We start from the raw sequence: 26,249 nt of genomic DNA on the forward strand, positions 1-26,249 counted from the left end.
ACAGATGTTGCCAGTAGGAATGGAAATGTTTTACTGTATCAAGTAGCATTCTTATGAAGTTCAACTGAATGCAATTTCAGCATGTTCAGAACTGATGCAGATGCTGCTTTTTATGCATGCTGACTTGGCCTATTTGTAACATACACTTTACAAAATATCATTTTTGAGTGGCAAAGGAGATACAGAGTACAGGAAAGGTGTTTCAAGTTCATACCTAGTCTATTGCTGGGTACTCCATTAAAGTGATTACATTTGTGAATGAATGTACAATCAATTGGTGGAGAACTCTAGAGAACAAAAAGCAAATGCAAAAAGGTCAAGAAAGCAAATGATCAGGATGATGTAGTTTCCTCCCCCCCTCACTTCTCACCCACAGGCATGTCAAGTTTTGGTAACCAGGTAACAATGGCTTCTGCTTTTCTTCTCTTAGATTTTCATGCTTATCTTTGCTTTCTGAAAAATAAAATAAATTTTTAAAAGCAGAAAATTGAGTGTTCATAAAACCACCTTACGCAAATATGAGAAGCACAGAAATGCATTAAACCATGTTCAGTTATACTTACTGTAGAACTGGCTTCAAAAATAAACTTCATTTGAAGGTAGAACTGAAGAAGACTGCAGCTATACCATGCTTGTGCAATATTTCTGTTTACTTTCATTTTCACTCTATCAAAATTTCAGTAAACTGAAAGTCCTAGCTTCAGTGCAAATAATTATTATAATGATATAGGAATAATTAATCCCATAGTTATTTCTTAAAAAAAAATATTTCTCAGTGTCTTTACATAAGGCAAGATATGGGTGAGATGGAGAAATCCAACTCAATGTTAGATCTGTTTTGTTGGTTTTTTTTAAACATTATCTTGATCTTGTTTCAAATAAAGTTCATAAAATAAAATGCATTTTATCCCTTCTAATGAAGCTGTTACTCCATTGACATTTCTTGTGGCACTAACCACAGCCAACTGTCCCTAAATATTCAGAGTAAGAACCAATAAATGCAATATTATTTCTCCCTGTGTCAATTAGAATAAATTACTACCTGCTTCATTTCAAGAATATGTTACAGTAACATAGCCATGACTTCAAAGCACAAAAGAATTAAATCCTTCCTGGAGATAGACAGGGACACAGACATAGGAAAAAATCTCTGACATAATATTTTCAAATATAATTGATGGCTCCTTCCTACAGATATAATTTCAATGTAAGGTGCTGGATTAATATTTTCTGTAAAAACGGTCATGAACCTAGCAATGCTTAGGCAATCATACCAGAAAAGTTTCATCGAATGACTGGAATTACTCCTCTACTCTCGTCATTTATCTGTTTTTAGAAGAATGTTCAGAGCACAGTGTTATTTTTTTCTAAGGTTTCTATTCTAAAAAAAAATCCAGATCAGTGGAACAGAAACCACTAGTTTTGGATACATGGATCCAACTTGAAGAATGTGTACCTATCACAATTCTTCCTTACATTTTATAACTGTAGAAAATACAGGAAATACAGCCTGAAAATGCTTGAAGACTGGAAATGCCTATCTTCTGGGTTCATCCCACACCAAGACCAGGATGCAGAGAGAGGCAATAATACACTGTTCTTGCTTGTGCTACATCTTTTTTGTGGAAAGGCAAGCACTGAAGCTTGTTAATCTAACATCTTTTCTGAAAGTGCTAAACGTTAAAAAAAATAGAACAAGAAAGTACATCAAGAAAAAAATACAATGCAAGGAGAAAAAAGTAGAATGAGGGTTGGGAATGAAAGTACAGCTACAATTTTTACTTACAATTCCAGAGTCATGTTTTGGTCTTATATTGTATAGCGATTTCCCTTTTTTCTGCCTGCAGACTTCCTCTGCTTCTTTAACTCTGAAAAGATACAGATTTTCTAAATATTCCTCTAGACAAAACCGTTTCCAAAGATAATGCAGCATTTAACTTGCAAATATAGGCATGAGGACACAAGGAGATAACTTTACTGTCCACATTTTCATTAGCACAGTCCACAAAATAGCACTTGCACTCCGTGGCTGTTGTTGCCATACCACCAGGCTCTGGACCTTACAAAGACAGGCATAATAAATCGCATAGTCAATTCTACTAGTTACAAAAACAATCAGTAATTGAATATTCAATTACACCGTATTTAATTAATCAGTATTTGAATATTCAAATACCTCCAGATTTAGAATACACCTGATGATGTAAACATTACCTTTTAGAGCATTCATACCATATGCTGCTAAGAAAGCTTCTTTTTATGACAATCCAAAAATCATTCTTCATTGATTCCCAACTTCAGTACTTCAACTACATTTCAAGCAAAAGCTCTCACCAAACTATCTTCCCTTTCACCCAATTTGTTTGTATTTAAAATGGCAAAATAGCTTAACTGAAATTTCTAGTCTTTGTTCTCTAACTTTAAATAAAAATGGAAAATTGCAGAATCATTATTAAAGGACATGATGCTTACAAACAAGGTTGTACATGTTGCTATGCACATCTCTCTCTTTCCAAAATGGAGGGTTAGCAGCAAGGCTTATTTGACCACTGGAGGTGAAAGCACTTGGGCTGCTTAGATGTAAAGAGAAGAGCAGGTTCCAGAAGTGAGGGTTCACTTCTTAGCACTTACTGACCTAGGAAATGGTTCCAAATTAGGGCTTCTGAAATGCATCAAATACCACATTTTTTTTTAATGGGATAAATGTCTTTTTTTGTCATGCAGATAGAGGACAAACCATGAAAGGCAGAGGGCTATACTCCAACTGGGAGCCTGCCAGAATCAGTCTGGTGTGTTCAATGGCACACTGTAAAACTTTTCTTTACCATTTTTACTCATTTTGTAGATCAACCTTAAAAACACACATGGTTATTGAAACACTGATAACACAGATTCAAGTCATGAATTCTCTGAGCTTCAAAGACTTACTTAAATCCTTTCTGTATGATGGCACTAAATAGTGTGAGATTTGTAATTTTTTTATAAGATGAGAATATATTTATAAATAAGAAAGTAGAAAATAAAAAGGTAAATCCTATATTGTCTTGCTCTTGCCAACAATATGGACTTTAGATGGTGCTTAGTCTGCCTTTTCATCATTATCCAACAGCGAAAAAAAGAAAGAACAGTAAAATGATATTGAAGAAATGATAGATCCTTGGCTGGTTCCTTGCGGTTCATCTCCAGACTACTTGCATGTCTGCTATTTCACTGAGGCTACACAGGACAATGTGAGAATCAGACTTTGTGTTACTTTTATTTTAAATTTGGTTTTGTGTATGTGGTAAGGGCCAGATCTTGAAAATAAGACTCCAGCTGAGTCTGCTAAGCACATTAAAAATGCCTTCACATTAATCTCTTTTTTACCCAGCTTCACCAGACACACCTTGTTCTTTTCAAAAGTTTCAAATTTATACTTTCAAAAATTAATTTAAATGCCAGTTCTTTTCTAGCACTCCCAACAAGCTGCCCTCTTCATTTGATGGCCTTACATTTTATTAATGTAGGAAGATCTTTATGTGCACAGGTGGGGGAAAAAAAGGCTTTGAAACCTATTATTTTCAAGCTGCAACACTTTCTACCTGACTGCAAGTCAGATTGCTACATCATAACATAGAACAAAAATGTAAAACAGCCAAGTAATTCACCTTTAAAACATATTTAAATAGATTCAGTAAAAGCAGCAGCCACAATGTGGTGATAGCTTCAAATAAAAGATTATGGGAGTGACAGAGAAAGCAGTAAAATTCAGATATTTTCTTTTTTTCCAAAATGCCAATTTTTCTTCTGATTTGTCTACATACATCTGAAGGAGTAAAAGTATCTGTGACATTGACCTTTTCCAAACAATCAGACACATTCCAACCCATCAAAAGCCACTCTTGCAAAGTCAGATATAAAGTAGCACATCTATAACATAATTTCCTCTTTTTCAAATACAACTATAGCTGACTCCCTTCACTGGTAGACATCATTTAAATAAGAAAATGAAATGCTACTCTGGAGTAAATTAGTATCAATACTAATCCCAAGGACTGTACAAGTACTATTGAGGTTATCAAAATGACTGTTTTATAGAAGCGATGTAATATATGCAGGTATTCAGACTACTCATCATGCAAATGACAGCATATGTAACATACAAAAATATTTACCAAACCAGTTCACACAGATCCAGATGTTATTCTCAGAAAATGTCAGGGAATCTTTCGTCCCAGTTTTTGTCCCATCTAAATATAACCTCTCGAGAACAGATTGCCCGCTGCTTGCCTTACATACCAGGTCAAACAACAGCACAGCTCTCTGTGGGCTTCATGTTAATTCAAAACAAAAATCCTTGTACAGAACGGAACCCACTGATAACACAGAGACAGGGGTTATTTCCTAAAAAGCAGGTTGCATTAAGTGTCACTGTAAGCATAACGTCTCTATGTGTTCTGCTTCTATTAGCTATTTGAAGGAAGGCTGGCTTTGCTTGAAAAAGCAAAACCACCACCACCAGTTTTCTAGGGAGGAAGTCAGGACTTCTGTGTCCTTTAGACTGCACTTGAAAAAATGATCCACAACCTCCAGACTGATAAATGACAACCTTCAGTTTGTGCTACCCATTCTTGTAGGATTATGTAAGAGGTTCTGTTCTCATTAGTACGGTTTTGGTCCTCATGTTTTTGGGAGATGTTGTGAAATTCCTTGGAGTTTGAGTCTTATTTATTCATACCAAGGGGAATGCAGAAGATGACAAGCTTTACTCCCTAATGCACTTAAGACAAAGCTGAGAGCTAGTAGCCGCTCAGTTCCAGTTCCAACCATATCACTGACTCACTGTGTGGGTTTGGGACAGCTCACTGTCTCTTGGCCCCCATCCCACGCTTTGTGCAAGAAGATTCAGATGGTTGGATTGGGCCTCACTGAAGCCAATATGACCGATACGTACACTTCTTCAGCAACAAGTGTCCTTATAAATGTAGAGATAGCCCATGAAAGGCTCATTGTTAGGAGGCTTAGTTTATGACCATGTAAAACTCGAAGAATGAAGAACTGTATAAATCTACAGCTGTACCTACACAAGGAAAGTCGGCAGACTGGTCAAATATAGACAAAGGTCATTATTAGCTTTCCACAGTGCTAAATCATAAACCAGCACATGTGGTATGAGGGCAATTGTCTTAATTCAGTTGGAAAATAACTTTTAACTGTCACTAACAATTTTTTTGTCAGCTGCTTAGGTTCTCTCCACTGGCCCTGAATGATTTTTCTTGTTCCCACCTACACAACTAACAAGACTTAGGCAAAACCACTTTGCTTCTGTCAGCTCATGCCCGGTTCAAGTAACATTTCTCAATGTTCAAATTGTTTCTCAAATTCTTGTGTAACTTCCTCTTGTTCAGGTTTTTCCTGCACTACTTTCCACTGACTTCAATGAGACCCTGATCAGCGTGGAGGTGCAAGATAATAAACCAAAGACCAAAATGTGCAAAAACTGTAGGAACACTAGTGGTTCTAACATGAATATTGGGTTAACTATTCAACTATGGCGAACTGTTAGAGCTTCATGAAGAAATTCATGGATCTTACTCAATACTCAGAGGAGGAAAGAGGATATCTAGAGAAAACAACACAAGAGCTATGAATCTGTGAGCCTCCCAACAGTCACAAAGGGGGAAGCAACTGCAGACTCCAGACCAGAGTGACACTGCTGCTCTACCAGTGTAGAGAACTCAAAGAGCATGAAACAGTTAAAAATATATTCCTGGGAAAGAAGTGGGGATTCAATCATCAGGCCCTGTGGAAGATCGGCTGCCACCGGGAGAGGCTCTGGAAAAAGTCTGAGGAAGGTGGGTGTTCTCTGGTTTCTGAGAATTTATGACCCTTAGGCAAAGGCAGGCATTTGTATAGATTGATTTATTGTTCTGAAGATGTGTTTTTACTTAAGCTATTTAGCTCTATGTTTCTAATAGTACTTTCTGTTAGAGAGGCTGTTTGGTCCTTTTATAGAGCCATTGCCCTCAAGTGCAACCAAATACTCAGAAACAGGCCAGATGCTCAAGACATGATCTGAGACTGGGTGAGTAAGACAGAGGTGACAACAGACAAGATGCACTTTTGAAGAAGGGTGGTGGTACAGTTAACTTGGTAAGTGCGATGGGAATTCTTTGCAAACTTACAGTGTGCTAAACTGCTTTGCTAGACTGATACTCAAATTGCCTCACTTTGTACTTTTCAGCAGCTTCTCAAACTCACTGTCATTCAGTAAACAGACTTCTGTTCATTTGCTATCAACCCCTGTCCCATCTCATGTCAATTCTGCCTTAAAAGGGGACGTATTAGTTTGATAGGTATGAGACCACACCTGGAATAGTAATGGTTTTAAACTGAAAAAGTGTACATTTAGTTTAGAGATTACAAAAACATTACTCATTATGAGGGTAGTAAGGCGCTGGAATAGACTGCACACAGAGGTTGTTGATGCCCCCTCCCTGAAGGTGTTTAAGGCCATGTTGGATGAGGCCTCATGAAGCCTGGTCTCATGTGAGGTGTCCCTACTCCTAGCAAGGAGATTGGAACCTGATGATCTTTAAAGTCCCTTCCAACCTTAACCAGTCTATGATTTGATGATGAACATCAGCTGCATTGCCTTTAGCAATTTTTGCCTCCTCTTTTTACAAATTTCTTTGTTTTGTTTTAATGAGAACATAATCCTACAAAACCTAGTCTGCTCAGCCTTGACAACCACAGAGTTCTTCATTCTCTCTGTAGTAACCTGAAGAGCAGAGGTATTGCCAGCAACAGACCCAACATTAGGGCAGATTCTAGAAATACTTAGTAGGAGTGTTCTTAATTCAAATCTGGACAAATATATCTCCTTAAATATTAAATTTCGCTAAAGCGTTGCATTACAGCAGAAAGGATGTATTCCAAACAGCTCCAACAATAAGAAAACATGTGGGGAACATACAACAGTGGTTAATCCACATATCAGTTTAAAAAAATAATCTACAAGTGAATGAACAGACAGTCACAGAGCCCAAGAATTAAGGTCTCAAAATCTACTGCATAATAAGATTCAGAGAGTCAAATAATTGTCAACCATAACAAGGGAAGTAGTTTCTTATTTCCAGCATTATAAAAATCTCTTCTCCAGCACTTTCACTGCCTTCTACTTCATATTTATTGTGAGACAAACATATACAAACTATGATTAATTTTAAAGACAGACTGTAAGATGAATAAGCAAGTTACACTCTGGCATACACATGGGAAAAGAAAGCACACATCCTTACAAAACGAAAAGACAGAATATCTTTATCTACCTTCCAGACCAAAAGCCAGCCTGGCCACAACCTTATCAAGGCTTAGAAACTTTCTGTCATCATTCAGTCCATTGAGTGGGGGGAGCCACTTTCCTGCCACTAAACATCTATAATTTTGTCTGAAGCATCTGTGGCAGACAGATTCATTTCCTACTGGCTCCATCTAGGCTTGGTAGCCTTACACTTCACTAGCAAGCAGTGACATGACAAATGTAAGCACAGTGAGAAGGCTGGAAGGTTATATGCCTTAGATAGTAGAGCTGCTCACAACAACTTCCATGATAAACTCAGACAAGTATGACTTTTGCAGTTTGACATTATAGTTCATGGAACGAAAAAGGCGTTTTTCTGCAGATATTCTGTATTTTTTAACATAAACCAAAGATGAAGCAATATTCTTTATACTACTAAGTGCTTATTATCAGTTAAATAAAAAGGGTGTTGCTAAAATATTTTATGTTGGTTTGTCTGGGTTGGAGATAACTTGTTTATAGTCATAATAAAACTTTTACAAATAAAAACAAATTTTAAATCCTCAGCAAAAATAGCAGCAGCCAGACATCTTTAAGACTTCAAGAGCAGAAAGCCTTAAAATTCTTTCTTTGAAAACTCTTCCTAAGCAATTTGCCTATGTTTTATTCTTTCACCCATTTAATAAAATATTGGAATGATTTTTTGCTAAGGTGTTTCTCTTTAGTATGAAAACCAGGAAAATTAGAATTCCCAACATAAAAGCAGAGGAGAAAAATGTAGACATTTTACTTTCATGCCAACAGAGTTGAAGTGATGACATAGATATGATTCAGCAACTGACTGCAAAGACTTTATACAGATAAGAAGCACATTTAATGTACCTGGTCCCATCAAACTGACTGATGAAACCTAACCTCCACCTAACAACAAAAAGATTATGAATTAGACTATCTTGACATCCCTGCCAGCTCCTTGCATGGTTACTTCAAGGACCACAAGGCAGACAATAGCTGCCTGAAAGACACAGTGATTAATCATACTTTGGCTCAGAGGGCCAAGGACAAATAGATGAAAACGTTTTAATCTGGCCACTTAACATAGAAACTAACTTGTATCAGGACCCTGAACAAGGTTTCTCCTCTGTCAACTGTGTAGAGTAGATTTCAGAGACTACATTTCAGATTTTCTTCAGCATGCATCATGTCAATTGGGCCTAAAATAAGGCTTCAAGGCAAAATGAAATTGAGGCCAACTGAAATGAAAATGAGACCTTCCAATTTGCAGAGTCTTACTGTAATTCACAACACACTCCAAAATATTCTGAAATAATTCAAATTTAGAAGTATTCTGTTTCACTCAGTTCTGTTTGGCAATCACATTCCTGGTGATCTAAAGATTCTGCTCTTATCTATGCAGAAATACAGAGATGTGCGCAAATATCCAAAAAGATACTGTCTTGAGACACATTTTAAAGATGATAAATCAAGCATTAAAGAAAACTTCCCTTTGAAAAGGTAATGATGGAAAAAATTAAACTGTTAAGGATAGCTATGATAATAATAAAATGCAAACATGCATATACCCACTTGAATACAGTTCTTGATTTCTGCCATCAAATTAATATTTTCCTGTTAAAGTGGCCAGTGTTTTGGGCAACTACATTGGATAATTGATAACTGTAAGATTGGCAGTACATGCAAATATGGTAATTGAGTGAATAGAAGAGATCACTGGAAAGAAAAGAAAAAAGTAGAAGTCAGCTGGAGAGGCACAGAATTAGAGATCTCCAGTGCAAGAGATGGAAAAATAAGACGTCTCCAACTTTGCTGCATCGGGTGGAAATAAAAATAATAAAAGGTGTTCATTCATAATTATGTAGTGACTCAAAATGACTGCAGACACATCAAGGCTCTCCCCAAAAATGTGAAAAAAACGCCAACCCTGATATTAGACAATTCCCTGTACTTATGCCATAAGACATGCACACAGTCATGCACTTACACTTAATGGTTGCTATCATTATTATGCCAACTCCATGCACTGGTTTGGCAAACTCTCAGTAACCAAGGAATCTAACACCTTCAGTAGTTCAGGATCAGTCTGGGTAGGAGTAGATTTTAAGTGTGAGCATCTCAAAATTTTTGGGACTAGTATTTTAATGAGAAATGCTGCTCTTTTGTAAAACATTTTATTGCACCTCAAATGCCAATGTAATAACTTTGCCTGGGAATTAAAGCATTTCACAAGTATAGAAAATATAGCACCTCTTGTAGAAAATGGTTTAAAATTTTTAGTAGTGTAATTTTTTTCACCAGTATGTAAATATCTATGGAGTATGTTGGGCTGATTTTATCATAGCCAAATGTCTTTCTTTTGTCAAGAAGTGACAGCAAAGGTTTAAAAAACCTGAAAAGATCACTATGTCACATCTCACTATACCCTAAACTGTCACACCCAGTCTGACATTACAGCCATCAAACCCAACTTCATTATGAGATAATGATGATTGGTAACTATCTCCTTTTATGCATAGCACACATACCAGGATGCAACATAACATGCCAGTATGATACAAAACCATCATCAGGTGAATAAAGAAGAGACTGCTGAAAAGCTGTTTATGCATTCTGGAATCTGGCCTCATGCAAATCGCGAAATTTAGGGAAGATCACAGATTTGGAATGAGTTTTACTAGATCCTTCACTTTGTTCAAGTTTACTATTTGTATGCACCAGTTGGCTTACAGTTGAAAATGGAAATATTTCTTCCTGCCTTACAAAACACAGCACTACTTAAGAATGTTAATTTCAGGTACTTAAAAGTATTTTAAAAATGAAAGTTACTGCTCTCCTAACCAAAAAATTATTATGTTTTCATTGGAAAAAACCAACCAAACAAAAACAGATTAAAAGGTGAAAGTGCATAGGGAAGAAAAAAAAAAAAGTATTGAAATGTTGAGCAACCTCTCAGCTGGACAGCAAATCATCTCTTTGTGAGGCACTGCCTCAAAGGACTGTTCCTAGCTTCTGAATCTTTGGTGTGTCTCTGGGTTTCTTTTAAGTAGTTTTTCCAGTGCCTATAACAGTGTTTTCTGATCAGAAAGCTGTTTTTTTCAAGTTAAAATTTTGAAATACTCTCAAAAGCTGAGGATCTTTTTAATTATTCAATTCAAAGTCACGTAATCTGCATCCTGTTTTGAAATGTCATTGTAACTACGAGTTGTAAAACCAAGCCTACCAGCATGCAAGTCAGTTGATTGGAGAGCAATAATGACCTTGAGATTAAAGTTCCCTACTCAGAAAATATATCTACCCATAACTACTCAGTATAAACCTTGGAGCTTTGAGTTGGCATTACAACGGCATGCCAAGCAAAACGTGACCCCACTAAACATACTTCACATTTTCATCATTTCCCTCTCATGTTGCCACTCCATATACATTTTTCTTCTTTCCTTCCATCTCCACGTTTCTTTGCAAGTGCTCATTTCCATGTCCCCTGATTTCTCACTCTCAAGTCTGACATACTGGTTCCTATTATAAGTGTTAACAAAATATCCCTTAAATTGCTCTGAGAGGACATTGCTCGTGCTATGGGATTTAATGCTCTCCTCTGCAAGTAGAAGTGGCAGCTTACCAATACGCTTCTCACTGTGCAATGTACAGATATCCAATGCCAGACTTTAAATTGCTCAACAGCAAGTCTTAAATCATCCTGCTGAGGAGTCTGTAGGGAGACATACCAGTCTTTCTGTAGAGGGAGATCAATGAGCTGTGGAGACATGCTGGCCAGGAATCTCCCTTTCATCTAGATATACAGAGTGTGACACACCAGGTGCCAGCTTAACTGCTATTCTTACGGGAATGGGCAACTTTTACATTTGAGAGATGAGTGTACTTTTTTTGAGGTTATAGATTATTTTTAATATGTCAAAGATTTATCGTGGGAGTTAAAGGGTTGAATAAAGTCAGCAAAAATAAATTATCAAGCTTAGTGTGATGCAAGATATCAGGGACTTACAGAATTTTACCATCATGTTGATCTTGCTTATGAACTCTCCTCTGCTGGCATCCCTGACACATCCAGTTATTGTTCAGTGATACGTCTTTTCTTAAAGGCAAGGGCCAGACTGAACTTATGAGCAAAATATATGTTGTGTACATGCTTACAGGGCACATGTATCTGTCCCTTTCTCTCTCTCTCCCCTCCCGCCACCCCATTTTGCAGTCTCTTGTCTAGAAATACAACTTTCTTTCTCCTGTACAAGTAAATCTTTGCAAGGTTGCACAGGCCCTCTAGAATAGCAATCTGAAAAAAACTGAAACACATCCAGAACTGGAGTGGAAAAACAAGTCTCAGTACCTTACTTGTGTCCACAGAAATTGGAAGGTGGAACTGTGGCCCTGCAAGCATTTTTCTGCCTTATCATGAACCTGTTTCTAGTAAGAGCTGAACTTGCATCTCAGACCTAATGATATCAACATTAACCTTTGACAGCAATGGAACTTTTGTTTCAAACATAAGGGTTCTTAAAGGACTGACTGCTTTTTGTTACAGAAACGAGCCAGGCTGTATTTCACAGCTGCAAAAAAAGGCAACTTTGTAGTGCTGAATGAAGATGGACCACTCTTGTCCACACAAATATGAGACTATCTGATAAACAATTCTGTTTTTAATTACTGAGGATTCACAAATTCCATATTTGATTGCCATACCCAGGAGTTGCTTAACTCTCCTCTCCTCTTTCTTCAAATTGATCATAACTATTTAAAATTGCCCTCTGCATTATTATATTAGGTGTCACCCCATAAGCTCATCTATCTTTTGCATTCATAGGACAGGCTATCTTTTCCTGGTTCCTATGAAAATTATAGGGTTTGGGTAACAGTTCTACAGAATTTTGCTAGATGTCAAGAAAAATTAATATACTTCTTGCTTTCACAGCTGTGCTAGACTGGAGTAGTGCACTTAGCATTGAATATCTCTACCACAGAAACAAAGAAATTGGGGTGGTGTGAAATAAAGACAGATTAATGTGGAAAGAGTTAATATAAGTCAGGTTGTACGAGACACTTGCTTTCACTACAGAAGAAGAAAAAGCACTTGAAGATTGGCAGTGTGATCCTCTAAGAGATTTTCCAAGTTGGTAAGATTTTTCCATAGCTGTCACTGCAGCTGTGTGTTACCAGACAGTATGTATTCAGAAAGAAACATGCATCTCAGGGTATGCAGCAACTTCAATACATGTAGAGATAATAAGGATGCTGAATAGGAATCCTGTGAGGTCAAAAATAGTATTTTTTTTTTCCCAAACAACAAATACCTTTCAAGAGATTTTAAACTACAAAAGCAAAGCATGAACTACCAGTGGCACATTAAATACACAAGGAAAGAACAGTGCTAACAACTTTAAACATTCAAAACATGCCTCTAAGTTTGGTAGTGGGTTGCCTTCTGGGCTTTTCTGGCAAGTTTTTGTTTGCTTTTTTTTGTTTTGCTTTTTAACTCTTAATCAGAAAAGGTTGTATTACTTTGAACATTTTCACTTAAAAGAATGCATCTTTAAACATATAGACATAGCATCAGGAATTTGAGCCTTCATAAAATAGTTTTGAGAACTTTATAAATAACTCAGATAACTATTTCTATTGGAATGCTCCAGTTAGCCATGACTGCAGTGTGCCTCCCAAAAAATGGTACTGTTCAGAAAACCTTTTGGTAGACCTATGCTTTACCTGTAAATCTCAGGTGCATTTTTCTTTTTATTGTTACTGTATTTAACAGTTTATCATGCATAATTTTCTCTACAGCTAGTATTTTCCAGTTCTGCTTTATTTCAAGTGAGAGAACTTAGTGAAAGCAGTCATCTTGCACCATTTTTCATAATTTTTTTTCCCTCATCTTGTAAGGAAATATGAAGTCTGACACTGATGTTTATCTTTTGCATATAGATGCTTCGCAAACCAATATACAAGTTGAAATGTCAAGTGAAAAGTGTTTAAAAATAAGAACTTGCTGACTGCTTTCTTTAAAATATCACTTTTAATCTATCGGTAACAAAAAGTAGTACCACCTTAGGAAATGAAAAGCCTTTCAGTAAATTATCATAAAACAGCGTGACTCATATTTGCAGAGACTAAATAAGGAACAGTCTCTATTAATATGGAAACTGGGATAGTAAATATTCTAGAAACATTGCCCACAGCATAAAATTTTATTAAACTGAACACTAAAAGTGATGGGAGAAGAGGCAAAAAACCCCTCAAACCAATGAGGGGGGGAGAAAGAAAGATGATCAAACTAAAAAAGGGAACAATGTTATATATTTTATAAATAAGTATAATAATTAAAGTATTCTTCATGATGCAGCAACCTGGTAAATAATTCAAAGGTGGAATACTGCAACACTTTAAAAAGAAAAGTCTCACCATATCTGTCACTTTTTTTTTCTTCAACAACTAAAATCTACAGAAAGTTACTTTGACCAATTCTGAGGCCACCAACACAAGAGGATATGGAGCTGTTGGAGTGAGTCAAGAAATGGGCCATGAAGGTGATCAGAGGGGTAGAGCACTTTTACGATGAAGACAGGCTGAGACAGTTAGGGTTGTTCAGCCTAGAGAAGAGAAATCTCCAGGGAGAACTCATAGCAGCCTTTCAGGACATGAAGGGACTGACAGGAAAGCTGGGGAGGGACTTTTAAAAAGGGTTTGTAGCCACAGAACAAGGGGGAGCTTTCGGTTTTGAACTGAAAGAGGGTGGATTTTTATTAGATTCCTGTGTTTTTCAGGATGGATCATTTTTAGTCTTGATTTCAGTGTCTTCCTGGATGCCAGTTACATAGCCCTGTCTGTCCCCTTGGGAAAGCCTCCTTCATCACATCAGCTCCCAGCCTGGGTTTCCATCCCCTTGCTGTTCCTCCTAGGTATCTCCAAGTTTCTCTTTGCACTGCAGGCCCTTCCTCACTGTCCTTTCTCTTCCATGTCACATCCAGCAACTAGAGCTATTTTTTAGGTTATACATGTTCAGTGCCTTTCAGGCTAAACCTGCCCTAGAAGGGACCAGCTGGAAGCCACTTTTTATCTCTGCTGCTTCAATGCATCCTCTTAGCATACTCATACACTGAACTGAAAGAGAGTTAAATGATTGTATCACAATCCCATTCTTCTCTTAAGCTTTAGATGTATGAGAAAAATAGGAGGAAAAGGTTCTGTGCTTATTTAGTTAACACATTTCAAAGAAAAATATTTTGCAGTGAGACCCCTCTGGAGAGTTTTTGTTTTTTCATTTTTAGAAAAAATAGCCTAGTATTTCGGAAAGGACATTTTTCTTAAATCCTGTTCTATTAAAAAACGCAAGTTTAAATTAACCTATATTAAGTTGGCAACTAAAACCCTCCATAGGAAGTGAAAACCAGTATTTGACTGTCAAGTCAGTTCCAAAGAGATATACTTAATTGCGTAAAATTCAGTCAGTTGGTAAAACGAAATAAATCCCCAGAGAGCTGCTGTATTGAGCTAACATTTGCACCACTCTTGCAATGTGAGCAGAATCTAGTTTTCTTAACTGTGAGACTGCTCTAAAATGTATCCACTTACACTAAACATACATGGTAGACATGACATGAATCATATGTGCCTAAGGAAAATTTTCAGCAACTTTCTAAACCAGTAATCTGATGTCTGTGACAGTTACACAGGGTGAGCACTCTTGAAATAGGTTTGTTCTTGTTGAGTTATATAAACGTGGACTAATATAAATCATTTAATGAACATAAAGCTTCCTGTTAAAGTAGAGGCTCAGAAGCAGCTTCATTATCTGTATATCAAGGTCACTCAAGTTGCTAAAAGATGTAGGATTACATAACAGTGTTTACTGTTTTCCTGTTTGTATTTCTTTAATTTATTCTTATACAGCATTTATTACTTTTTAAAAAACGGATCTCTTCTTGGCACTGTTTTCATAAATAAAGGGTGACCACAATGCAATATCTGCATGCAGATGAAAACAAACTGCATAGCTCTTCAGACACCATGCGTAATTTTTTTTAAATACCATTCTCAATTCTTTATATCTTATATATCACACATGCTCATGTCCATAGGCTGTTATTTACAATGTGGCTCAGTCTAAATCTTTTCTTAGTGCAGTGTCAATTGACTTTCTCCTTCTGTCTTCCTGCTTCCCTTCCTTTTTCCCTATTTCACTTAACAAATATTGACAATATAGCATGTCTTTATGCCTTGACTTGTTTTCAATAAATACGCTAACAGAAAATCTTCAATCAGCTTTCAGACCTGAAATAATTACCCCACTGCTTGAATTCATAGTAGCACAGTAATTACATGCTTTAACAAAAATGTCATTCAGGTAATGGGCCTGAAAATCTTTAGCACAAATTTATGTTAATGTCTAATTCACAAACTACAACTACTAGAAAAAAAAATATCTGTTAAATAATAATAATAAAAAAGACAGAGAAATCCAAAAGGCATTCAATAGGCTGTGTGCTAATGAAGTGAGGCTGACTGATTTCTGTGCAATTGCTCCTAATAACATTCTCTGAGAAAAGCCTTTGAACAAACAAACAAATGTACCTTTCTTGAAGAATAAGTTTGTTTTCTTTCTTCCAGAAGTCTTTGAAGTCAGAACTGAATTCATGCCAAATACTGAAGAAAGAATGTGGGGACACCTCTTTCTCTCCCATTTTTGGTTTCATACAGAAATAGGCTGCAGTTTCCAAAAAGCTGTCAAAGAAAGCAAAAGTGGGAAATGTTTCAGTACCCACCAATGCAGTTGTTTTTGTTTTGTCTAGTTTTTCTTTTTTAACCTTAACACCAACATGGTATTTAATTAGCAAATCTAAACTTAAAGAACATAAAAACATTTTCATTCTGACTTCTTTATATAGAGATTGATACACAAGATAACTCTCCAGCAGAGTTGAGATTCGACACTTAGGCATGGGTTTTGGTTTTGACCAAAAGACCATTTTAAAAGCTAAAATAAACACACTGTTCAGAGCCCTGCAAAACCAGACATCCACACCTGCTCATATACTGCATTTCTGTTGTGTTTAAAGCTATTTTCAAAACACAGACTCCAAGCCTATGAAGGACTGTAAACAAAATTCTTCATGTTCTGTTAGATCTGTACTATATGACACAATGGGATAGATAGCTTTGGTTGAAGCCTATGCAGAAATACAACTCAGACCTGCTGTGTACTAAACAAGAAATGACCCAACAGAAATCTGTGCAAAGAGCAACTGTCCCAGAAAACAAGTGCCCATCAGTACCCTACCGGAATGATCTGACAAACCCTTTGAGCACAGCAAAAGTAAAGAAGCATATTAAATGCAAAAGTTACACCTCAAGTAAGAGCCGCTGATGAAATGCACCAGAGATTTTCCAACTTAGTGGCTATTATGGCTACAATAAACAGATTTCTGAGTTTAAATTGCTTCTATTTTATTTCTAAGCATGTAGGAATTTTATGGGAAGCTATAGTAGAATTCTTTCAAAAATCAGTTGCTTAACAATTATTCCATTTTATTTTTTTTACTTAATGTTCTATACAGACTGGAGCTTTTAAAGAATGTTTTGTAATCTGAAGTTCAATAAAGAAGCCTCCAGAGAATCTGTCATTTTATGAAAAATTCTATGGAAAGCTGTCTCTTGAAATATAACTGCAGATGCTTTGCTTCCTGATCTTTTAGTGCTCGTTGACTCATGATAATTTTCTATTAAACACAGAGCAAAGTTTTAATTCCTTCAAGTATGGGGAAAAATGCAATTCCAGTTAAATGGATGGAAATGTCATTTTAGTCACAGAAGTTGTATCTTCATTCATGGACTATTGTAAGTGAAAATAGAGTGCTTTGATAGTTGTTATAACTGGAAGTATTGAATGGTGACAGTGATATACAAAGATTCAACCATTCAGAGGGGTGAGTCTCACCAAGCCTTTGTGAAACACCTTGTCCTTGTTCCCAAAACTCAATACTCCAATTGTTCTCCCCAACATGGAACATACTAATCTAAATAAAGTTATCCTATTTCTGAATAAAAAAGCCTACACTTTTCCTATTAATTTTGCAATCCATTTTCTATCTGCTGACACAAAAATGAAGCTGTTGAGTAAAGAAGATGCAGCACAAAAAAAATATAAAAGACATCCTCACTTTTTAACCCAATGTATTGATACTCAAATTCCACCTTACCAGAGTGCACCACTTCTTCAGCTCTCTCAGCCTACTATGGCACACCATTCTGTAAGTCAGCACTTGGTTAATAAGCAGAATGTCTTTTTTGTGGCTGGGCTTTGCTGGGTTATTTTTCAAATCATTTATGGATGAACGATACTTTAAGAAAATTAATTAAAAAAATAAAAATCCATTTTACTTACCTATTTACATTTTTCTCATAGTTTTATACAGGGGAAAATATATATCATGTAGCCTGTGGTCCCACAGAATCACTCAAAAATAATATCCCTGACCTTCATCAGTCAGCTGCACTATATTTTATACCTATGCCTGTTTTCATATATTAAACTTTTTGCAAGACTGCAAACATATCAGGGAGATTTTTCAGCTTTCCTTCCAGCCTCCTCCTCCAGACTTACAGCTGTGGAGCTGGCTAGTGAGGCAGTCGTATAAAAGGATTATTTGACTTTTTCAGAATGAAGTGGCAACATTTTTGAAGGAACACAAGCAATACTGGACAAGAGAGAAATCTGGAGGCATGAGTTGAGTCAATGGCGTATTTTTAAGGAAGCTCTTTGAATGAATGCCATTAATGATTTACAGAACACAGAAAGATCAGAAGTTCAAGTAAGGAGCCTTTTTCTGAGAAACGTGTCTTCAAACCATTCTGCAAATGACAATAATGTGACAAGAATTTGACAGTGAATAGCCATCCTAAGCAATGCTTTTAAATTTGAGGTAATGAGCTAGAATTTTGCCACAGGAAAACATCTCAAGACACAGGAAGCAAGACAAAATGAAATTCACACTGTACCAGAGATTGCTAAAAAGAAACAAATGAACAAAAACCCAAAGATAAAGAGCGCTAACATTTATTAGAGATGCAAAGTCTTCCAATACTCTTCAACTACTCCAACTATCCTCTGGGAGCAGAAGGAGATAGCCAATGTTTTATTTTCTCTGGTGACTGAAAACCTCTTTCTTGTATATAACCAGGACAACCTTATATATGAATACAGATATGTCTGATAGCTCAAACTTAATTTCTAGGTTTATAGCAAGAAGATAAATTCTCAACCCAATTTACTTGGCTCCCTGGCAGTTACCTTAGAAAGTAAGGGAAATAAGCTGTTTGCAAAATGTGAAACAGCAGCAGCATAGAAGGTCGTCACTGTTGATATGTCACACCTTTCTAACACCTGGTAACAATGCACAAGATATCACAGCAACAGAGTAAGACTTCAAGGCACAAATCTCCATGAATCAAATATTTTTATATATGCAGATCAAACAGTCCAGACTGCTATATTTTTTTCAAACAGAGAGGTCTATCCTTACATAGCAGTTAAGTCTCTTAGAGCATATTTAGAAGACATATGGAAACCTGTTTGCTATACATTCAATGCTGTCATTTTTGTGGTATAAGACAAAGTGGCATAATTCACACATGAAAGAAAAAGCAAATAAAGTGAATCCAAATGCACCAAATAATACAACATGCACAGCAATAAATCCTGTATTTTACTATGCTCTTTAAATATCTCATTTGGAAATGTTTACATATGTCAAACTAGACATATCTCAAAGCTGATTCAAGGAGGGGATGCACATTTTAAATACAAAAATAAATTTGGATGACATTGTCATAACTCCAAGACCAGACTATCAGCCTTTCAGATTGCAGCTAGGCAGCAAATACCTTTTCTCTGGTGCCTTCCAGTGGGGTAGCGCATTAAAATTTTCCTTTGGATCCCCCAATAGGTTTTGAAACAAAACATCTGCAAATAGCATTGATGTGGTTCCTGACTGTATGTGCAGGCACACAAACATTTTTAAGCAAATAAGGGGCTAGATTTCAGAAGGCTTTTGTTCCTAAATTCAAATTAATTTCTGCATTGTATAACCTTGGGAAAAATCATCTAACTTCTCTGGATTTCATGTCACCTATCTGCAATATGACACGTTTATCACTAAACAGGTATTGCAAAGCTTGTTTAGTGTCCATTTCTCAACTGAAAAGGTTCTTAGTTGTTTTGTACTCTTAGCGAGTGTCTTAAAAGAAAAGAATGTGCATTAGAGAAGAGATAGCAGTCATGGAACAGGGAAGGAAGGGCATGCAAGTTATTCTCAGGGATTAAAAGAGATAAAGGAGGTCACTGGCTTTGCTTCAAACAGCCTGACTTTTCAAACATGATTAAAAATAAGGCTGTGATGTTCACACAACTCTCATATCCTGACACAGCAAAAGCCAGAATTCTTTAAACACATTTCTTTATGCCGGCCCTGAAGGAGAATTAAATAACAATAAATCTCAAAACAATGGAAGAGTTGTTCATCCCTGACAAGTAAGTAAGGAAAGGAAAATCAAGAAAGTTAGTTAGTTCCTATTCTCCTATTCTCATCATCTAATTTCCTTGGCTCAATTGTTTATGTAATTCAGAAAAATCACTGCAAACTGAGATGACTGAACTCACTACTTTCTCAAATGTGAAGATTTGATGAATGAATCACAACTATGAGACTATTGAAATTATTTTTCTATTTGGAGGGAAAGAAGGAATGGATGCACTAACAGCCAAACCAAATTTAATCATATGAGAAAGAAAAGAAGTCATTCACATTGCAAATGGCTCACTGACAACATTTCTAGCTAATAGATCTCACCCATAAGGAATATTTTAGAGCAGCTATGGATCATTTTTTTTTTCCATTCCATTCTGAAGCCAGTTACCAAGCAGTTGCAGACAATGATCCAGATTCAAGTCTGCTGTGTGCAATACGTTGGCTAGTTTATAAATATGTAAAATATATATTTGTACACTTGCATGCATGTATGTATGTGAACACATGCAGTAGGTCAAGCAAAAGGACAGGAGATAGAACTGGCAACTACAAAAATACTTACTTTGCCAAAAAATAAAAAAGACAGCAAGGAGACAAATCAATAGTACCAAGCTATGGACAGCAGACAGCCATGGACAGTAGCTTCACCCTGGAATCATTTGATCACGCTTCCACAACCAAACAAACAGCAAAGTAAGGATAGGTACTGACACGCCCTGGCTGACCTTTCTGAGAAGAAGCAAGCACACACACAAACACACACGCATCTGGTTTCCCCATTGAGCAAACTACATCACCTGCAAGAGTAAAGAGTGGTTTCAATGTGGATTTAAAAGCAGGGGAAAAAAGTTTCTACAATTCTGTAAGAAAGATTCTGTGCTGTTTAACAGATTATTTATTTTGGTTTAAGTTCAAACCTGGATATTCTTGACTACTTCAGTGTGGCTTAATACATTTTTAAGTATAATCTACATACATTTGAGATAAAGAACAGATAGTCTTAGTGGTAGCAATTGTGTTACTTTTGTGAAGCAGTTGTGCTATAGAAACAGTTCTGAGTCAGGCAGAAGCTACTAAGGTACATTTTATTTTGATTAAATTCCCAAGTCAAAATTTGAACTAAGCAGGATCAACTGAAAAGAAAAAGCTAAAAAGGGGAGAAAAGACTCCATATGTGTCTCTTGCTACATTAAATTTGAGATGAGTTATATTTAAAGCCAAACTGAGGTGGCAGGCATAGTAGCCTGTTCACAGTGTTGATTCTGAATTGATGACTACATAGGGAAGACAAGGAAAATACCTAGATAACAGTACTTGCTATCTAAAAAACATCATCATACAAATTGTCATAGTAATTCTTGTTTTGTTTTATAAAGAGGAAAAGGCCTTGCACATATTTTGTGTTTTCAACATCTGAAGCATTCATAAGACTTAGTCTTAAGATGGAATAAAAGAATTCAACAAAGTCACACAAAATTATTTTAAATTAAACAGAACCTAGCTAATGAGGTAGCTTAAGGCTGTGAGGAACCTTAATATGCATGGCATCCTAAGAAGTCTTCCATTTTCTATTGACATATTTTGTTCAGGCTCCTCTCTGCACTATAACTGTATTAAAAAAATGTAAGAAAATTAAAGTATTATTGTCCCTCCTCAGTGCAATACATTGTCTTGCATAATTAGAAGTGAGAAAAATATAAATAGGAACTTAGGTTAATTCAAAATATGTAGTACTTAAATGCTGGTATGAAGTTTCTTGAGATCCTCCCTCCTCTCTCCCCCACCCCCCACCCCCTTTTTTAAGGAAAAAGAAGTATCTTTCTTACATTGAAAAGAACATCAAGATAATATGCCAGCTTGTCATCTGCCATAACAATTAATCGCTTCTTTCACTTGCCAATTTATATTGTGCAACTATGGATTTTGTAATATGGTTCCTTAGAAAATAAAGGCCTCGAGAGAGTTTTCCTCTAAAATAAAACCTGCCAAACATTCGCAATGTTTTGAACCCTAAGTCATCTCCCTCATCTCTAGTCCCTTGCCTCCTATAAATTAATTTTAAATAGAGAATTGTTTTATTGTTCCAACTGGACAGCTTCAACAACAACTAAAACATCCCTCTACCTTTGTGGTACCATTTTTCCCCACAGCAAACATGCAAGAAAAAACAACCAATGTGAAGAACAGGATTATTTTTTTTTTTACAGGCCACTCTGACTTATTTATGAGAATTTTGATCCAACCCAATTATAGGAATGCTTTACAGCTTTAATATTCATCAATCATCCTCAATATTGTCAGTTGTACACAGTGATTAGTAACAGAAATGCACAACTTGTATATTTGATACTTTATGCCATATTCAGAAGGCAGCAGACCCAGTAACTGAAGCAAAGCATATACTGTGACACATATCGTTAAATTCATTAGGCATTAAGATTATAACCTTGCACTTAAATATTTTAAGTGCAAGGAATAAACTCATGGAAATAACAATGAATAAAATCTTCACACATCAGATTGCCATTGCAAGCTCAGTTCTAACCATTATTGCAGGCCCTTATAGTTACATCAGTAAACGGCTGGATACTTTTTTAGTCTTTCAGAAACGTCCCTTGTAATAGGGGCAGAAAAGTAGCATATAGTATGGCCATAACTAATTTAAATTACAGTTTTGCTGGAAGGTGAATTTGAGCACTGAGATTTTCACAATCTGTTTATTTTAGACATTCATTTTATTGGGTCCAGATTAAGGTAGGATTTCCTTCTCTGTTTTTATTATATATTTTTCTTCCTATATTTATTCTTATTCTTCTATAAAACACTAGGCTAAAAACTGCTTCTTCTATATGTTTGAGTTGCGTCTAAGGTTTTTTTGCATTGATTTGATATAAGCAAATGCTCCACTAATGTATAAATGCCATCTTTTATGCTAACTGGCATAGGATTAGGTGCTAAATTATGTCACAAGCAGGATGAAGTTATCTTGACAAAAAGAACTTTTCCAATGACAAAAAAAGTACAGTGCCTAAAAAGCCACTCTGCACAGACTGAGTCAGCCTCCAGCCATCTGGAAATCAAAGGTCAGGAACTAAAGGCTAGAGGTATTTTTCCTACCTTCACTATATCATGTACAAAGTATACATCAGTAACAGCTCACCCAAGTAATTGGGGTTTATGCAAATCCAAATTATTTATGCATATTTTGATGTTATGCCTCTGTTCAAGAATATCATACAGATTGAAACATTGAGATAACACATTAGAAACAGAGCTAACCTTGGGTTCTTTTTTGTCTCTGAAAATTCTATTCTACCAGGTCACTAAGAGAAAAAAGCAGCTATTTTTTAGCATTATTCTTCTACTGCATTTTTAATTTGCATGTGCTTTCTCCTGTCATTTTAAAATTATATTTTTAAATGGGTTCAAACTTCCCCTCAAAAACTTGGCTTGAGGTATTTACAGTTCCCTGGATGCACTGATGTTAGCTGCAGCACACCATCATGTGCGTACCTTGCATGAATGTCTATGTTCTCTTTCTCAGAGTATAATGCTTTTAATTTTTATATTAGTATGGATATCATGCCTATGTATGCCAGCTAAGTTGTTATGTAGACACATTATAAACTGGGCATATACAATACAAACACATATAAAACAAAGTCAGGTAATCGTGTGCACTGGAAAGTCAGGCCAAGTAATACATCCAAGAGAAAACAATTTTTCTCTCTTACAAAGACAAAATATTAGCTTCAAACACATAAAATAACCCTTGGCCTCCTTGAAGAAATAATGTGTCCATAGACACAGAATACAGTGGTGGAATTAATTTCAACAGCACTGATCTGAGACACAAACTGCTGATTGCCTTGTGTTAAAGACCAAACTTGTCTCCAGATGTTGCTAATAATACACCTTATCCTTACTGTCTAGTGCAGTGGACACCTTCTGAGCAATTATTGTTAAAGAGGTTATAATTACATATGGAAGGCACCTTAAAGATCATCAGGATCCAACTTCCCTGCTATGTGCAGAGACACCTCACACTAAACCAGTCTGCACAAAACCTCATCCAGCCTGGCCTTGAACACCTCCAGGAGGCCATCCAAAACCTTCTGGGCAACCTATTCCACTGCCTTAATGTGGAGGTAGTGTAATCATTGCATACTAAATATTGTGCTAAAAGTTTGGTTATGTTTTTTTCAATGTATTGATGTAAACTGCCTGCTTCTGTGATATGGCTCACGCTTATAATTGAAATTCATATGGGGTGAAGGTCAGAGTTATCTAACAAAATAAGAAGCAACTTGCTGTAAACCTGGAGCAGATTATATAGATATCTAGGCAGAAACCACACAAATGCTTTACCAGATTTCATGTACCTAAAATATTAACTCACATGCTAAGAATATAATCCATCATAGATTAAATTTTACACATGTGCATAATCTACAGATCTGATTGAAAGTACTTTCATCTGTTTTGATGCTCAAGTCAAACTTAGGTCTCAGTTTCTATTCTTTGAAAGTTATAGAATAAAAATGCTCTGAAGTACTTGGATGTTTCAGAGCATTCTAGTATTTTAAATGTTTTGTGATGCAGTTTCATCTTAGCCCTTCAGGGTTGCTCTAAAGAGTGTTCTTAATTCAATGTACAAGAGCTCTCTCCTTAACATAAATGAACATAAGATTCCCTAATATCATCAAAAGCTAGCATAACTATGAATGGAAGAAAAGCAGCCTATGGCAAAACCAGAATTTTTCACAGGGGTCTTCATATTCTTAGAGTCAATTATAACAAAATCCCATTAAAACAAATCGAAAGACTTCAAAATTTGGGTTGAAAAAGTATCAGATTGAAAAAGTCTGTATATATATATATTTTTAAACCTTAGAGACTTATTATTGAATTCCTGATTCATCCAAATACAGCAGTGACAGTATCTTTGTTTAGATGAGTAGAGAAAAATGGGTAGCATTTTATATAAGTATCAAGTTTAAATGAAAAGGTATCAGCCATTGGAACTGATGGAAAAACTGTAACATGTAACTGTATCATTCTGGATATGCAAATGATCGATATTCACATATCCAAGCAAAGCTAAACAATACTCTTATGGCTTAAGAAGACCCTCTCATGTTTGGAGGAGTTGTTCCCATCCTTTCCAAGGATTACATGAAGGCTTCAGGGTATTTCTGGTCTGGGGTGACCGCTGCACTAGCTGTTTCTTTTGGTGTAGAGAAGGAACTTTTACTGCCTTGATAGACCAGTTAAGGTAGAAGCATCTTTCAGGCAGCAATTGAGAAAACAACTGGGGCTGATGGCAGCCTTCCATCAACTGGAAATTATTATGAAAGGAATGACCTACATTGTACAAATTATTACTGGATATTTCCCAGATGAATTAATGCAATTGTGACCTAATTAAAGCACATCCCTGACATTCTGCTTTTCTATTTACATATACATGACAACTGCAATATAATAAAATAATCCTTAAAGTAAATCTTAAAATACAGTACATAAGCAAGCAACAACTGTAGTGGCAAATCAACGTAAGAGAGTAAAAGCAGAAGCGTTATCCACATTTAAGTCAGAGAAATTGCAAAGTTAGCAGTTCAACATCTTTAAAAGAAAAGATAATGCTCTTACAGACTAAAACCCCTCATGCAAATGGTTAAGGATTTGCAGTCATTTGGCAAATATTTTCAGAAAAGGACAAAGACTTCATCTTTCAGGGAAAGATCAATTACACATATTTTAGAAGAGACCTTCTGACATAACAAAACTGCTGGCTAAGTTTCCATTACTGCATATTTACAGGCCCCAATATTTTGTCAGAGACAGGATACTAGACCAGAATGATCCAATCTGTTTAACAGTCTGTAAGCTGCTTCTATATACTTTTCCTTTGCTCACCAAGTATTTACTTTTTGCTGATGCAGCTAATGTATACCTACAGTCTGAAATTCAAGTCTGCATGCTGGAAGCCACACAGCAAGAAAAGAGACCTAACAGTAAAGGAACCAACAAAGGATGAATGGCCGAACAGTAGTGAAAGATGGAGTCCAACAGCATATTCTTGCCTTTCAGTTAAAAGTGTTGAGCTGGGTTTTGTTGTTTTTTTTTTTAAACTACATACTTCTCTCCATTCTGAGCTTTTCACCACTTTATTTCAATCATTAACTCACTTTTCACTTTAACTTTACAGTTCACTTTTGGAAACAATCCAAACCATTGTGTGGCAGGAGGAACATTACTGTTTTAAAGGATTACCAGACTTAGGTGCTACATTTCTAGGTGTTGCTTTTCAGCAGTGCCATTGTACCATACTGTCTGCTATTTCTCTAAGTGTCATCAACTTGTCAGCTCATAAGCAGGTGTAAAGCTTTGTTCCTACCCAAGTCCCATGTTCA

The 26,249-nt window shown here is 36.1% G+C and overlaps 1 protein-coding gene across 1 annotated transcript in view; it reads right to left on the bottom strand.

The window, feature by feature from the left end:
• Window positions 1-426: 426 nt before the first annotated feature.
• FMN2 (formin 2) overlaps window positions 427-26,249 on the bottom strand; it is a 149,194-nt gene continuing 123,371 nt past the window's right edge. The window contains exons 17-19 of the mRNA XM_009997594.1: window positions 15,881-16,030; window positions 1,787-1,868; window positions 427-453 (exon numbers count right to left, since the gene is read on the bottom strand). Coding sequence (XP_009995896.1) covers window positions 427-453; window positions 1,787-1,868; window positions 15,881-16,030 — 259 coding nt within the window. The remainder of the gene's footprint in view (window positions 454-1,786; window positions 1,869-15,880; window positions 16,031-26,249) is intronic.

The sequence above is a fragment of the Chaetura pelagica genome, unplaced genomic scaffold, assembly GCF_000747805.2.
Source record: "Chaetura pelagica isolate M959 unplaced genomic scaffold, ChaPel_1.0 scaffold235, whole genome shotgun sequence".
Lineage (NCBI taxonomy): Eukaryota > Metazoa > Chordata > Aves > Apodiformes > Apodidae > Chaetura > Chaetura pelagica.